Here is a 17,128-nt window from a genome sequence, read left to right as displayed (position 1 = left end):
AAAACAAAGAGCAAACGTTTTGGATTTCAGGCAGAAGTGAGGCTGGGGAATACATGACAACCTTACCCCTGGAGGTCGCACCCCACAGATTGAAGACTTCTACCCTAGATAGTCCCCACCTCCACTAATCCATGCTTATTCCACACAGAATGCCTCCTGTCTGTCAATGTCCTTCTGCTTTGACAGCAATATACTAAAGGAAGCCCATGAATCATGGCTGCTTTGAAGAGGGATAGTCTTGTAGACCTGGAGGAGTCAATCTTCCCTACTGGAGATAGAGGGGCATATTTACAAGGAATTGCCGTACCGCACGTTTTTTGGCTGAGTTGCCTTATGCCAGTTCGAAAGGGCATATTACAAGATATGATGAATTTCTATCATTTCCCCTGCACTGGCGCACAAGTTCCTGCCGAGCGCCAATGCAGGATTGTTTATGTGCAGAAAGGGACAACTTCCTGCATAAAAACAATCCAGAGAGGCGTTTTCCTTGTTCTGTGTGTGCTGCAAAATGCAGCACACATGGAAATTTGGAAAACATGAGGAGAAATAAGGATACTTCTCCACGTTGCACCTGCCCTGGGGAGGCGAACAGTTTTGACGCATTCCTAGGTTTACAGATCCTTGTAAATTTGGGAATGCGTTAAAACCTATGTGTGCCGCATGGGAACACCCACCACAATGATCATGGAACGCATCACTAATGCAGAGTAAGGCAAAGCAGCAACTTGTGCTGTGTTGCCTTCCACCACATCTACAAGGCAATGAAAAGCAACACAAAGTCGCTTTGCGTGGCCTTGTAGATATGGGCCAGCACTATGTGTCGGCGGTGCAATGGGCTTTAAACATGCCCCAGAAGGTGTTGGATTCTCCTACAATCCTAGAGAGGCTGGAGGACATTTTGCTCGTGGGGATTAGGACGGGCAGGGAAAAATCTAGGAGTCAACAGGGAAGCAATTGCAAACCACAGGGAGACGATTTTGGCATTTTATTTTCAACACCTACCCATGGATGTCATTTAGGGGTCGCCAGAAGTCACAGTTGTGACCCCTGGCTTGCCCCTTGTGACACCTGGCACTGCCTTTGCGACCCCTTGCCTCAAAGTTGGCAAAATTCAGTGCCTGGAACACAGGGGCAGCTCATCCAAATGGACTTCGGTTGAGGCTACACTTTCCTGGTTTTCTGTCAATTTTTCTATTACACAAATAGTGAATAATGTTCGCTATTGGTGTAATAAAAATGGAGTACAGTTAGCTGGAATATGACACTATATGACAGCTAAAGTAAATAAAAATGTGTTAAAAGTATGTTGTGTGTGTTTGCGGGTGAGTGTGATAGTGTGAGTGTCTATGTGTAAGCGTGTGTTTGTGTGATTCAAAGTAAAGGTTAAATGGCGTGTGATGGCAATTCCGCTACCCCTGGCATTTTGGTGAATTGATGCCCATGCACCTACCTCTGAACAAGGACATTTGGTGCAAGTGTGTGAAGTGTGAATTTGAAGAACAAAATTTTTACTACAAATGTTCTCATTTAAAACATTCCAGGAGGGGGCACTGCTTTGTTCAGTGCCAAAAACACGTATACACTATGCTCCCATTTTTAACACTCTGATTTTATGTAGAGAGAAGACCAGAGCATCTGCACAAACCACATTAAATTCTGAATCCAGGCTCTGACTTCTGAAAGTCCAGTACTTGACTCTGCATCCATACCAAAGGCCAAGCATGACCATCAGACATGAGGTATGACTAAATCAGGATCTTTTGCATGGCTCCATCACACTGAAAAGACTTTTGACAGAAAAACCTTGTATTGTCTACATGGTTAAAGCATGCCTATTTTACCCCTTGAAACTTTGCTAAGCTTCTCGGTTCACCTTTGCAAGGTTTTTATGCATATTGGCGAAATGTGTCACTTCACAGTGAGATCATGTTTTACTCTCATTCAACCCAGCCAAGCTGGAAAGCTTATGCAACTGTTTCTGTGCAACTTGAGTTTTTGTGAAGCTTCTCTATGCACAATGGCATCACACAGAAGAAGAGAACTGTTTTCCGCAAAGTATATCTTATACAGACAGAACCATTTTCTTAATGTGGGTCCCGTGCTCACTGTGCCACTGGAACCAAGTGATTCCTGGCTGATGAACCCTAATCAGGGAGAAACTGGTCCTGGTTTCCTTGTGTTCTGGCTCAGGGAGGACCTGGCCAGGCAGTTCAGACTGGAGTGTAAATACTGGAGAAGGGTCAAGACTGATTTCCTTATGGCTGGGTCGAAACTGAGGTGGCATTGTGGGCGAAAAACGATGGAGTGAGATGCAGCCCAAGTGATTGGCAGTGGCTGAGAATACTTCATGCATTCCATCCATCATCTAGTTGTTTTTGGAGTTGATGCCCTAAGTGTGACAGGTATGACCAGACATGGGTCCCATGCTACTGTGCCACTGGAAACAAGCTATACCTGGCTGAAGAGTCCTAATTAGGGTGAACCTGGTCCTAGGTTGCTTGTATTTTTTTTATTTATTTATTTATTTATGTGTTTTAAACAAACGCTAACAAAGATACTCCTCTTTCAAAACAACATTAATGCCAAAGGAACCCCGTCTCAAGTGCGACAGAATTCGACAATATTACAAACAAAGCAGTCCTCAGTGAGCAAAAATTAGGGGTCACGGACAATAACTGTCAGCATTCGAGGAGCAAATAACATATACAACCAACATAGATATAGCAAGGTGGCCGAAACGGGCAAGTCGGCACTAGCAAACATCCCACAGCTCGCAGCAACACACAGGCAAGGCGACACAAATCATTCCCCAAATGCATGCCAATTGAATCTAGCGCATATCACTCTATAAGCAATCTCCAAATAACAGCACAGAGGCGCCCAAATGTCTCGTGGCCTAGAGCCCTCAGGTGCCAACTCCCAGAAGGTCACCAACTGTTCTCGGCAAAAAGCAGCGTCCTGCAACCAATCAGAGACCCGAGGAGGCCGACCGCGACCCCAGCAGATCGCGACTCTGCGCTTCGCCAAAAGCATGCCCACCAGTTTCCTCTGAGCCAGCGGAACTGTATCCACACTGCCCAGCAGCGCCAGCACAGGAGAGGGAACCAGCTCTAGCCCAGTCATCTCCCCAATCGCATGCATGACCTCCAGCCAGAAATCATGCACTTCCCCACATTGCCACGCCAGGTGAAAAAAGTCAGCATCCGGAGCAGGGCATCGTTCGCAGGAAGCATCCGCACATAGTCCCATGACACACAGGACGCGAGGAGTATAATAGAGATGCTGTAAAAATTTAAAGTGAATGAGTCGCAGCCTATAGTTTGGTGATAGCACCCTCATCTGCGCACAGCACTTCTTCCATGTCTCGTCAGAGATTTCCTCACCCACATCCGCCTCCCACTTTACCTTAGGAGACATTGCAAGCCCATCCCTTTGGTCCTGCATGCAACCATATAGCTTGGTGATTAGCTTCCTCAGCGTCTGTGCACTCCATACTACCTCCAGTACTCGACATGGCAACGGAGACTCTGGAAGACCAGAGTATCGCGCTCGGAGCATCACACACACACGCAACACATATAGCCGATGCAGCGCACCATCAGAACCGTCTCTAAGCGGCACCTCTGGGGAGATCAGCCGCCCATCCACAAACCAGTCCCCTAAAAGCGACAAGTCTGAGTCGCGGAGATAGGTCCGCAGTTGCAAGTCTCGAAACAGCCTCTCATCAGCCACAGCAGCCACCGCCATCGACGGCGCAAAAGGCTCACGCACACCAGATCGCTTCAAAAGAGCCGTCCATGCCCTGACAGTGCACGCCACTGTATCCACCCCCCGGGGTCGGGGTCGAGGCCGAGACAGGCCCCCGAAAACTCGCATCAGGTCATCCGGCCAAACCGCGTCACTCTCAGGGGCGAGATGCAGCATGTAGCGAATAGGGCGGATCCAATAATATGCAAAATGGGCCTGTGCACAGTGGTAATAAAGCTCCATGTCCGGAGCAGCAAGACCTCCCAATTCAAATGGAAGCGTTAACTTATCCCATGCGATTCTAGGTTGACGGCCTGCCCAGACCAGACGAATCATGGCTGAGCGAAGGCGCCTCAAAAAGCACGCTGTGAGGACTAGGGGAAGATTCACAAACAAGTATAAGATTTTAGGTAGCACTATCATTTTGGCAATGGCAATTCGTCCTATCAGTGACAGTGGCAAGGAGCGCCACATCTCGATCTTGTCTTCCAGCCAGGACATAACTGTAGGTTGCTTGCATTCCGGTTCAGGAAAGACCTAACCTGGCTGTTCAGGCTGGCCTGTAGCCAGTGGAGAATGGTCAAGACTGATTTACATATGGCTAGGTCCAAATTGAGGTGGCATGCTGGGCGAAAAACAATTGACTTGCATGCGGACCCGATTGAATGCCAGCGACTGAGATTAACTGACTTATTCCATCCATCATCATGTTATTGGTAAGGCTGAGATTAAAGCCAGATTTGTGGGACTGATTGTCGGCACGTAGGTGATTAGTCTCAAATACAGAGCCTGCAGGTCCTCACATAGCACATCAGAGTGCCAAAGTTGCACTGACAGACCCTCTCATAACATTACCAGACCGTTGACTAGCCCCATAAGATTTCGCACAGCCAGAACAGAACCTTTACACTGTCCTTATAATCCTTTACATAGACTCGGACTTCCACATAGGCCTAAAAGGCCCCCGTGTAACCTCAATCCCACAAACAGATCCAGCAGATCATCACAAAGCCTAGAACAGGTCTTTACAGTACAAATCCCTATATAGCTGACACGAAAACCTGACATATGTCCTAGAACTTTACATATCCATCAACAGACTCTCAAGCTGACAAACCATAAATACAACACTACAGCCCTAACAGAACCTGTGTGTGCCCTCAGCAGGCTCTTCAAGAGAAACCAGCAGACACCTCCGGAACCGCCACAAGCTCCCTGCCTTGGCTGTCATGAGGGTACAATGCAAACTTTAAATATCCCCACCTCTGGCTGTGATCTATTTACCCATAAGAGGGAGTCAAATCCCAGAGATCCTGTGCTATGTCAGAATCACTCCTCTGTGGATGTTACTCATGTTCCAGCTTTCTGATCCTAGCAGGGAGGGCAGCATATCTATGAAGTCATCTAGCATTTGCTACTGTCCCCCACATTCACATCTGCATGCCCACACACCTGCAAATTAGTTTCCAGGCCCACAATTTACAGGTAGTGAAATGGGATCCATAAACCCCTTCATGTGGAGTTGAGTCGCGTGGTAGTGAGGCAGCCAGCTGTCACTTAACTTTCTGTCACCGATTATGGGAAGGGCTTTACATCCCTGACACAAGCATGCAGCAAAAAAATCATAGTTGATCAAAGAATTCCTGCAATTATCAGTCAGAGGTGCCGGAACGATTTTCAGAGTAGGGGTGCTGCCATCAGTGTTATCCCATTGAATCCAGAGGCCCAAGAGTCCCACAAAGTGAAAGTGTCAGGAATGAGTCACGCCCATTCAGCAGGAAAGAGGAAAAGGCGAGGTCGGTTGCTGATGTCCATTTAGGAGCACACTGTGACAAATCTACTACTAACGCATGGTGTAGTAGTGCACTGTTATTTATAGAGAGAACACTGTAATGGGCACTAATTTTGGAAAAGGAATACAATTTTACTGATACAACTATATAGCACACAAACTGTTATACGGGTCCCACAATATTTAGGACTGCATATTTGGAGCAAGCCCTAGGATATCTTGTTCTATATCCCTAGCCTTGAACAGAGTGTACAGATTACATGACAAGAAAGGCTTACTGAAAAGAAGCAACATGTACAGGGTTTTCTCAGAATAATATTGTGCTAGCATAAACATGTAAAATAATATTGCTGAAAATTATGTCATCCTAAAAAGTGAAAGATATAAAGCTAAAAATGGAGAACCAAAGTGGGCCCAAAAAGGCCTCGTGACAAAACGATAATGTGTGGAAATTGGGTTTCAGCAAATATTTGTCATTTGTGTATCACCAACTAAAGTGTCTTTATTTGTCAATCCTATTAGAAATTTTGTTTCCATCACACTTCAGGATTGCCAAAAAAGTGTTTCATTTGTGTTTTCCTAACTGCTTATTTATTTTGAAATGTTTGTACAGTTTCATTTATAGGTATTTACATATTGCTGTGTATTAGAAAAAAAGCTGACATTGGGGGGTGGTTTGGCGCTAATGGAGGATGGCTGCTGGTTAACCTCAGGGACGGTTCCTCCGCAATGGCGAAGGAGCATCGCCTCACTAGATACGAGCCAGCAGCTGAAAAATAAAACAATATTTTATTGTTTTATTTTTCAGCTGCTGGCTGAGCCACCACGTGCACGGAGGGGTGGGGGCTGGGCCATGGGGGGCAAGAGGAGGAGTGCACTTAAGTGCGCATGTCAGTTTGGCTGGCCATCTTAGGCCGGCGAAATTGATATGCGCACTTAGGTTTCTCCATCCCAGCTGTGTTGCACAGCCGGGTTGGAGAAACAGCACAGACTCCAATGCACTGTCTGAGTGGCAGACCAAGCTACTCAGACCAATTCTGACACTGCTCTCATGCTAGGTATACATGCATGAGAGCAGCACCAGGAATGCATGGGGAGCTTGCGCTGGTGTCACAGGGACTGCGTGGACACCATCACCATTAGGAGAGAAGAGGAGTGAGGTGGCCGGCGGCAGTGGCAGTACAGGTGAGATTTTAAAACAAATCTTTTATTTTTATCGTTTTCCCCTTTCCCCATAAACCATGTCCTTCCACCCCACCTCCCCCTTGAGATTAGTGGCAGCCGCCACTGGTTAACCTGACCAGTCAGAGGAGGTTGTCAGCCTTTTGGCGGCTCTATTTGCTCATGGACTCCTTTCTAAGGGATCTATTGTAGGGGAAGCCTCTCTGCACCTTAGGACATGCTCCTTCTTTGGCAGTGGGTAGAGATCCTCTCTATATTTCCAAGAGGACAAAGGAGCACTGACAGACAGAAGTTACGCCCACCATTTTGTTTTTCAACGCCTGAGTCAGTTCTATTGCACTTTGATTCCAAGAAGACTCCTATCCGTTTTTGGTGCTTTTATGATACTTCAACGTGTCTTTCTTTCCTTGTATGTCTCCTTGATGACATTTTACCATGACACAATACCTCAAGATACTGGATGCTCTGCTGGACCTGATGTACCAGAATCTTCATTTAACACTCATTGACTGGCAATGTACACGAGGCAACTTTTGAGACTACCATTTAATTCTGTTATAACTGTGACAATTCTATTTGATTGCTCTTTTACATAATTTTTTGGATAACTGCAGAGAAGCAACAATGGATGTGACTAGACTTTGTACTGCTTAATTTTCTGAAAGACTGAAAACATTTCTCTTATTAAGCCTGTTGGTACAATGTTTGCTACAAACAGACTTGATATAGCATATGTAAATCCTATTTCACTTGCCATCAAAAAAGCCATAATTTGTTCTTCCATCTTTTTGGACACATCTTCACAGAATTTCACTTCCTAACTCCCTTTAAAGAAAGAAGTTCCCAAACCTCTATGAAACTCTACTTATCTGCAGTGGTGAAACAAAACTTGAGGGCCCCCCTGCAAAGTACCTTGAGGAGCCCCCCTCCCAATGGGACCCAGTCAGGTGCCTGCCACCTGTGCACTGTGTACTGTGCCGAGGGGGCCCCCTGGAGCTCGGGCCCCGCACCACAGGGGTTGTGGGACCTTTCTTACGCCACTTCTTATCTGCATTGACTACATGATTGTACAAATAATTGATGTTGCTTTTATAATAAATGTATATTTTATATACCTCTCTACATTTATTTCAGTCTTTTCTTCACTAATATTTATCATTCCAATCTTTATTTGTCATATGATATTATTTTCCTTTCTTTTGTCTTCTTTTTCTTTTGCTTCAAATTCATACTTATCTGCTTAGCCTCAGATTACGATCATTTGTTATACTATGTTAATTATAACTGTTGTATCTTAGCAACTGGATGCTTTCTCTACTAGATTCTAGATTGTGGAATCTCAGGAGCAGAGAGCAGTCAGTTGTTGAGGAGGAAGGACATGTCCGGGGTTGTTGCTCTTGGCTAATAAATGCTATATACTTGAACAAATTGGAATCCAGTTCTTAAAAAATGGTGACGAGGATGGGATCCTAAAACCAAGGACAAGCTAAGACTTACTTCTGCTCCGAAGTAATCTACAAGTGCATTTACATTGATCTGGTTCAAGAGCAATCCCTGGTCCTCGCCAAGGAAATATAAGCGTTGATAAACTGGATATACTTGCAGAGTCACGTGAGTTATTCTATAGAACTTAGGGATTTATGAGTTGATGGATTACATGCGTGTGCAGCATCCAGAAGGCATAATTGCAGGGGACAAAGTGATTTGTCAAGTGTGTGACTGGCACGACATCATGAGCAGATCGTATACATTTAATTGCACCAGTACCGAGGACATTGGATTTGACGAAGTCGTCAATGGTTACAAGTCAAGTAATCGGTCTGAAAGACGCAGGGCTGTTTACTTACATCCGGTGGTCTGCGGGCTGCAACGGTCGAGTTCCAGCCATCGTTGGATTCACTGTGGGTACGTCATAACGTCCGTCAGCGTGTGATGTTAATGTGCACTGTGGGAGCGTGACAAGCTAACGGAGACGTGACGCAGCTTATGGAAACCAGGAAACACAGAACCTGTAACCTAGCAAGCTGATGGCGGAAGAGTGCGACGTTGTGGCGCAACTTGTGGAAACCAGGAAATACGGCACGTGTAGGTAAAGTGGAACCTAGCAACCTGATGGCAGAGGAGTGCAGCGTCTACGTTTGGGTGGTGATTATCGGCGTGGATCCACAGCAAGAAACGTGCGGTATAGAGAAATTTTAACTGATTTCAAGCGCATCTCAAATGTACATTTGTTACAGACGGTTGCAGATACTTGGGGAGTGTGCATTCAAAGACAAGACAACGGTGACACCATACTTATTCTAGTTTGTTTTATTAACCTTGTTATTCATGCATTGAGGATAAGGCAACGTTGGCTACCTTATTTGTTTTAGTTTGTTGTGTTAACTTCATTTTGTCTCGCATTCTGAGTTAGTCTGTGTCACTTCAATTTCAATACATTATTCACAGAAGGTTAATACTTAGCTAATATAACGTGTTAGTGCGTATACTCTAATTGATAACATGGATATTTCTTCGGTAATTACGCACCCTACATTTTTGCAAAATCCCGGGAGCCCTGCCATGATTTGTGAGGATTGTTGCAAATAATTTGAGACTTATTTGAAGGCCATAGGCGGGGAGACCTTAGTAACGCCTTAGAAGATAGCTTTATTAAAACACAATTCAGGCATTGAAGGGAGAAAGGAACTAAAAACGTTGCCTAAATCTTCATGACCAACAGAAACAAATCATGATGGGGAGGGGGAAGAGGTATCAGAATCGGAGGAATTAGTTAGTAACGAGTATGCAAGTGTCATGAAAGCATTAGAAGATAACTACAGAACAAAATAGGCATTGTGGTAGAGAGGCAAAAAATTTTTCTAGGTCTCAATTGCTAGGTGAAAGTGTTGAACAATATGCGTCTATACTGAGAACATTAGCTTCGAAGGTTCCAGGAATTACAAGAAGAAATAATAAGGGATCAGTTTATAAATAGGACGAGCAATATCAAAATTCAGAAGAGATTATTAGAACTAAAGGACCCATCTTTACAAAAAACTATTAATATAGCGAGGCGCATAGAGAACACACCCAGGTATGTGAAGGAACTTAATGAGGGACAGTGTAGGGAGGAAGTGAAGGAGGAGCTGCAGGACAAAGTTAACGTGGTACAAAAGGGGTAGAAAACAGTGTATGGTTCTAGCATTGTATCTGCAACAAAAGGAAATTGTGCATGTTACAGATGTGGCAGTTTCAGACACACTGCTGAAGCGGTGACATGTCTGACTACAAAGGCCCAGTGTTTTAAGTGTAAAACAAATCTGACAATTTTCACATGTATGTAAGTCAGGAAATTGGAACGTAAATAAACAAGCAGTGAATGTGGTCAATGAGGGTTGTGATGACCATTATGAAGATGAAGGGAAGGAAGTTGAGGTACTTGTGATTAGTGAAAGTCCAGTAGGTGAGATTAAAGAGGGATATCAACCTCCCAAATGCAGTTTGAAAATCAACAAAAATTATATAACAGTTTGGGCAGATTCATGTTCGCCTTACACTATTATTAGCAAAGATATGTAGGAAAAGATGGGGAAGTATGAATGTTCACCACCTGACATAGAACCTGTAGGGTATTGCGGTGTAAAACTACCATTATTAGGATATTTCAATGGTGAGGTGTTTTATAGAAACAAGTGTGCAGTAGGTAAAGTGTATGTAGTAAGAGAAGGAAGAGCCTTATTAGGCTGGAGAGTACAAAAAATGTTGGGAATTATTCTTGATCCTAATCACCCAGAACAAGTACTTTTAACAGTGGACACATATGAAAGGGATTGGAAGGTGAAATACCCAGATCTATTCACTAACAGGCTAGGATGTTTGGAGAAGTTTGAGAATCGTATCATATTAAAGTCTGGAAGCATACCAAAGGTACACAAGGCCAGGAATGTTCCTTTAGCTTTAAAGGCACAACTCAAGGACGAATTAAATCGCATGTGTATGGCAGGTGTAATTGAGCCTAATGAGTCTTCAGAATGGCTTAATCCCATAGTTTTAGCGCGTAAGGCTAATGGGAAGATACGCATGTGTGTGGACTTGAGGGATCTTAACCAGAGTATGTGGGTTGACCGTCATCCCCTACCTTGTATAAACAAAATGATTTCCATGGTAAAGCACGCAAAATATTTCTCCAGCATAAATTTATCCAGTGTGTACCATTAAATTCATTTACACCCGGAATCTAAACATCTTACTTCCTTCACAACACCTGAAGCGACGTTCCGTTTTGTACGCATGCCTTTTGGTTTAGCGTCGGCTTCTGCGGTTTTCCAAAGGCTTATGGGAAGTGTGTTAAGAGGAATTACTAATGTGCTTGTATTTCAAGACGATACCTTGGTGTGGAGTAAAGATTTGAACAACCACAGTATTGTCTTAGATGACGTTTTGTCCAAGTTGCAAAAGGCAGGCTTAACGGTCAGCGAGGAGGGATGCAAATTTGGCGTTTGGCAAAATGAATATTTGGGACACACATTGTTGGTGACGGAATAAAATCCAAGATGAAGTTACCTGATGCAATTAAATGTGCACCTGCACCTACTGACAAAGAACAACTTCATTATTTTGGACAACATAAGGAGAAATGGAAGATTAATAGTGCCTGTGAGTTTGAGGTTAAGGATGTTGAGTTTGTTACATGAAGGACAAGGTGGAATGTCAAGTATGAAAGGAAGGACCCGTGTTGATTTGTGGTGGCCGGGAATGGACAGGGATATAGAAAGATTTGTGCGGAATTGTGAGGCGTGTATGTGCAGTGATAAGTCTCACAGATCAGAGAAATTCCCTATTTCACCCACCAAATTACCAGAGAAGCCATGGCAGAAAGTGGCAATTGACATATGTGGTCCTTTCAATAGCAAGGGGATTGAAGGGAAGTATGACTTGGGTTTGGTAGATTATTTCTCGAAATGGCCTGAAGTGGATTTTGTGAAGGACATTACAACATCTAGTGTCGAATACTTTTGCGAAGAGGTATTCAGAAGAGAGGGATACCCTAAACAAATTGTAACAGAGAATGGTCCACAATTTGTAGCAAGGGAATTTCTGCAGTATTTGAGGAAGGTTGGCATATCAGAATACAGGACTGCTGTGTACTATCCAAGGGAAAATGGTCTTGTGGAGAGATTTAATCGTGTAGAAAAAGAGTGTGTACAGTTGAATGCAGAGCGTGGTGAAGACTGCAAATTGGCCATCAAGGATATATTGTGGAAGTATCGTAATACGCAACACTCCGCCACGGGTGAAACTCCTTATTGTTTGTTGAAAGGAAGACATGCTGGTAGAAAAGTAACCCCTGCATGGATAAACAGGTTAGTCAACAAGAAACCCAGGGAAGATGATTTGAAACAAAGGATAGCTGTTTATCAAAATAAATATGCATGCAGGCATAATGACAAGGTGGGAGGTTGGGTGAGAACATCTGTGGTTGGTGGTCATAAACCTGGTGGGTCAAAATGGTCTAAACCTAAGGAAGTGAGGAAGGTGATTGGTAATAGTGTATGGTTGGATGATAATAAGATAGGGAACACCAGTAAAATCACTAGGTGTTATAATTTGGAATGCAAGAACTACAAGGGGTGTGAGGAGAATAAAATTGTATCAGACGGAAAAGTTGGGCTGATGCAAAACAAAAATGTGCGGAACATGAGAAATAGAATCAAAAAGAAAACTCTTTGCCATAATGATTATGTATGTGCATGAAGAGGTTATGTTAAAATGTATTTGTGATTTTTACTCTTTTACATAATCTGATGATGAATTATATTATTTTGTTGTAAAGAAGGAAGATGTGTTGTATCTTAGCAACTGGATGCTTTCTCTACTGGATTCTAGATTGTGGAATCTCAGGAGCAGAGAGCAGTCAGTTGCCGAGGAGGAAGGACGTCAGGGGTTGTTGCTCTAGGCTAATAAATGCTATTTACTTGAACAAATTGGACTCCAGTTCTTAAAAATAACATTATTTTTATTGTCCATATTTTTGTAGTATATTTTCTGACCGTTTATTAATTGATGCATTTTTGTTCAATAGAATCTCCTTTAAATTTAAAATAAAAAAGCTGACGTCCTGCAGCTTTTTATTTCTTATTCGCTGTACCCCAGCAATTTTGTCAGATAGTTCACCTTACAAAATCCTCTCCCTCTGCAGTCAAAGAAAGGAAAATGTACACCAGTCTCTGTGTAAAATGAATAGGAAGCAATTTGTCAAAAGACATAGCCTATCACTGGTGCACAGACCGACTATCAGTGGTGCACAGACCAACTCTTCACTGATGCACAAACTGACTCATCACTGATGCACAGACCGACGATCAAGGTGCACACACTAACTATCACTGTGCACACACCAATTATCACTGTGGCACAGACCGACTACAACTGTGGCACTGACCGACTCATCACTGATGCACAAACCGACTCATCACTGATGCACAAACCGACTAACACCGTGCACACACCGACTATCACTGTGCACACACCAATTATCACTATTATCACTGTGGCACAGACTGACTATCACTGTGGCAAAGTCCGACTATCACTGTCCAGAGACTGACTATCACTGTCCACTGACCGACTATCACTGTGGCACAGACCGACTTAGCACTGATGCACAGACCGACAATCACTGTGCACACACCAACTATCACTGTGCACACACCAATTATCACTGTGGCACAGACCGACTTTCACTGTGGCACAGACCGACTCATCACTGATGCACAGACCGACTCATCACTGATGCACAGACCGACTCATCACTGATGCACAGACTGACTACCACTGATGCACAGACTGACTACCACTGATGCACAGACCGACTATCACTGTGCAGAGACCCACTATCATTAGTGCATAGACCGACTATAACTGTGCAGAGACAGACTATCACTGGTGCACAAACCGACTATCACTGGTGCACAGACCGACTATCAATGTGCACAGACCAATTATTACTGGTGCACAGACCGACTATCACTGTTGTACAGACCGACTGTCACTGTGCAGAGACCGACTATCATGGGTGCACAGACTGACTATCACTGTGCAGAGATGGACTATCACTGATGCACAGACTATCACTGTGCACAGACCCACTATCAGTGGTGCAAAGACCCAATATCACTGTACACAGACTGACTATCACTGTACACAGACCGACTATCAGTGGTGCACAGAACGATGGGGCTTGGTACGCACTGGAGGTATATGTGTCTGAACATGTGATTGGCATGTTGGTAAGTTAGTGCAGTGACTTAAAGCTCACTTTTAACACCAGTATTGAATGCAGGTCACTATATCGATCCCATGCAATGTAGATTTAATCTCCCATTCTCCTAGTAAAAAAACTATTATTTAAAGCACTTGGAAACGGCATAAAACATTTATAATAATACAACAGATTGACTTACATTTTTGGGAAAACAATATTCTCCGATGACAATCTCCTTCTCTGTGATAGTCCTGCCATTGGCTGAAACAACAGGATACAGGCTGACAAACAAATAAAAAAACACATCATCATTGAACTGACATGTCTTAGAACTGTTTTTTTTTTTCACCATCCCTGGATTTTAATTCACAAAGATGAAAAGGGAAGTCGAACTGGTACCACATACGCGTTGGCATCCAGACCCATCATAAGTTAGACCTCTTGTCCCACCCTTTTAGAATGCGTAACCACAGCAGACAATCTGTGCTGTGGTTCCGCGCTGTGACTGAGATCTGTGGAGTATGATTTACGCCTGGGGGTAGCAGGGCATTGGAAACCATTCAGCACCGCCCCAAAGCTTTGTTTTAACATAAGTCCACCTTACTGATGCTACTACATGCCACTCACTGGATGTGCAGTTGTACGTAACCACCACCACCTTTCTTTGGCTAACCCTTGTCCCACCCTCCGCCGCCTGAAATGGCAGCGGGTAATGTGGCCTCGTAGAACCCCCCCCAGGTGTCTGGTGGCGCTGCAGCTTTCAAGGCCCCTGAGATCAGGGTTGCAGAAGTAATGCCGGGGTGGGTTAGGGGTATCAGCCGCCACCCCTGAATGACCTCCACGTTGATGTTAGTGTTTGCTCTAGCCACATATGATATTATTAGTAGTGGGAGTGGGTGGGTGGGTGATTGTCTCAAGGGCTGGTGCCAGGCATAGGCTGTGTGGGCAGTTGCCTAGGGCCCCACACTCATCCAACCAACATGGGGCCCTGCAAAAGTACACCAAGCCTCGGCACCCCGGCCTTTTCAATTGAAAGAAAGGTGTCTCGTTGCAATTGGGCGCACTGGAGGGCGCCCCACTCCCTTGAGTCTCGCTGTTATGGTGTAGCGAGGCAAGGTCATAGAAGGGGGGCCCCTTCTATGGTCCCAGTTGCAAGGCGACACATTTTGCAGGTTCGTCCTGCAAGTAGGCCTCCTGCCTACACGTGCACCGCACCGTGGGATGCCTGTGGCCCTACAGTTTACGTTTCCCCCAGTATTAACACATAAGCAACTCTCACACCTTCAAGTGAGCTCTAAGAGGTGCTGGCTTGCTGGCAGGAGGCCAGGAGGGGTCTGCACAAAGCATCTTCAGAAGCAGGGGGGCATCTATTGAGATGCTAACAGCCCTGAATGTGTCACACTGTGTCAATGAGAGGGGCCCGCAAACACTCTTTCAGCCCAGAGCCCCAAAAATCCTAGGACCGTCCCCGATTGTCTCCCCTTTATAGTTAAAGCACCCCTTCTGCTGGTCACACAACACAGGAAGCACAGGTGCAGTTCTTGTTATTTGATAAAACAAGGGCCGAATATACAAAGATATAATTCAAAAAAGCTCAGCAAGTAAAATTGCTGGACTGTGCTGTGTCAACGGGACTGAGCAGAAGAGCCGCATATCTACTGGTAGGTGGCGCTGTTCTGCTCCCTCCCTCTTGTGGCTGCCATGGGCCAATGCAGGCGCTCTAGCGCCATACTGCACGTGGGCCTGTGTTTTGTTAAGAATAGTTTTTGTACGAAAAGGGCTTTCCTGGGTAAAATCAATGCTTTAAGGCCTTTTCTCTTTGTATGTGTGCTGTAGAGTGCGGCACACATGCAAAGAATATAAATATGAGGAAAAATGAAAATATTTCTTCTTGTGACACCTGCCTCAGGGAGGCGCAGAATTTTGGGGTAAGTACCTACCTATAATTCATTTGCAGGTAGGGATTGCATCAAAACCCATGGGTGGTTGCATGGGAACACTCACGTCTCACCCACGGAATGCACCCTTGACGCTCATTGTGCTGTGTTGAGTTATTTTGGGTTACAATCCAATGCAAATCATGCTTTACACTGGCTTGTAAATCCCACCACTGGACTTTCTATTAGGTCTACTTTAAAATGGTAATGCAAATCCCATGCAAAGTCTTTGTAAATCTGGGCCTACGTGTGAGCACCTGACAAAAGCAGGGCACAGACGTTACATTATAGTAAACCATTTATCACACATTAGTTCCTCCTGCAGTTTCCACAAGCTCTAATTAATAAAAAGGACTAAATGCTTGGACGTGAAGGGTCGTTAGATGTCAAGAGGAGATTGAGGACTATGTTGACCGAGGTGACACTGGGGTTAGGTGCACACAGAGTGGTGGGGCTATGAGAGAGGAGCTAGCTGATCCCAGAAAACTCAGTGTCCCAATTAGGTCTGGATAGCTGGGCGTGGCTCTGTGCACACCACTGACAGGAGCTGGCTGCACACAGGTGAGGGATCCACCAAGGTAAACAGGTGAGAACTATATGCTTGGGAATTCTGCACGCATGCACGTGAGAGGTGTAGGGTTGATTGAGGTGATGTTAGTAATTGCACACAGTGAATTGAAAAATGATGTACACAAGTGAGAAGGACTAAGATGAACCTAGGTGAGATGTGGCTGGTGGACACAAGTGAGAGTATGACTTACGGGCACTCACAAGATATGGTGGAAGTATATGTATACAGGTTAGATGTGCTTTAGTAAATACATGTTCCAGGAAGGTAGTTGCACAAAGGTTAAACATAAAAAAATAATAATCTGTTGGATAGCACCTATTAATATTGTGCCAAGAGGCAATTCAGTTTGTTGCATGCACTACATACATGGCTACAATAATTAGTGTACAGTGTCCAGCTTGTCCAGGCTTGCTGCATCTATACCTAATTTGTATGATAGTCATATAAAATAAATCTACATGAAATTAATCTAAAAGCAATTTATAAACAGAATCAATGGCAATCCTCAAATCTGGCATCCATCAAACCCTCCTACACCTATGCTGAATACTCCTGGTGTATATAAAACAAAGCAATTATAATTCGCATTTATACAGTGGAAGAGCATATACGTGAGTTAACAAACTAACCGTGCTCCTCCCAGAATGGGCACC

General features: G+C 44.4%; 1 protein-coding gene across 1 annotated transcript in view; it reads right to left on the bottom strand.

The window, feature by feature from the left end:
- The window catches only part of LOC138286650 (sterol 26-hydroxylase, mitochondrial-like), a 155,028-nt gene that overhangs the window by 7,315 nt on the left and 130,585 nt on the right, over positions 1-17,128 (bottom strand). The window contains exon 7 of the mRNA XM_069227112.1: positions 14,167-14,248. Within this exon, the coding sequence (XP_069083213.1) occupies positions 14,167-14,248 (82 nt within the window). The remainder of the gene's footprint in view (positions 1-14,166; positions 14,249-17,128) is intronic.

Source organism: Pleurodeles waltl, chromosome 3_2 (genome assembly GCF_031143425.1).
Source record: "Pleurodeles waltl isolate 20211129_DDA chromosome 3_2, aPleWal1.hap1.20221129, whole genome shotgun sequence".
Taxonomy (NCBI): Eukaryota; Metazoa; Chordata; class Amphibia; order Caudata; family Salamandridae; genus Pleurodeles; species Pleurodeles waltl.
The sequence above is the reverse complement of the archived record's forward strand: the minus strand, read 5'-3'. Positions and strand labels throughout refer to the sequence as shown.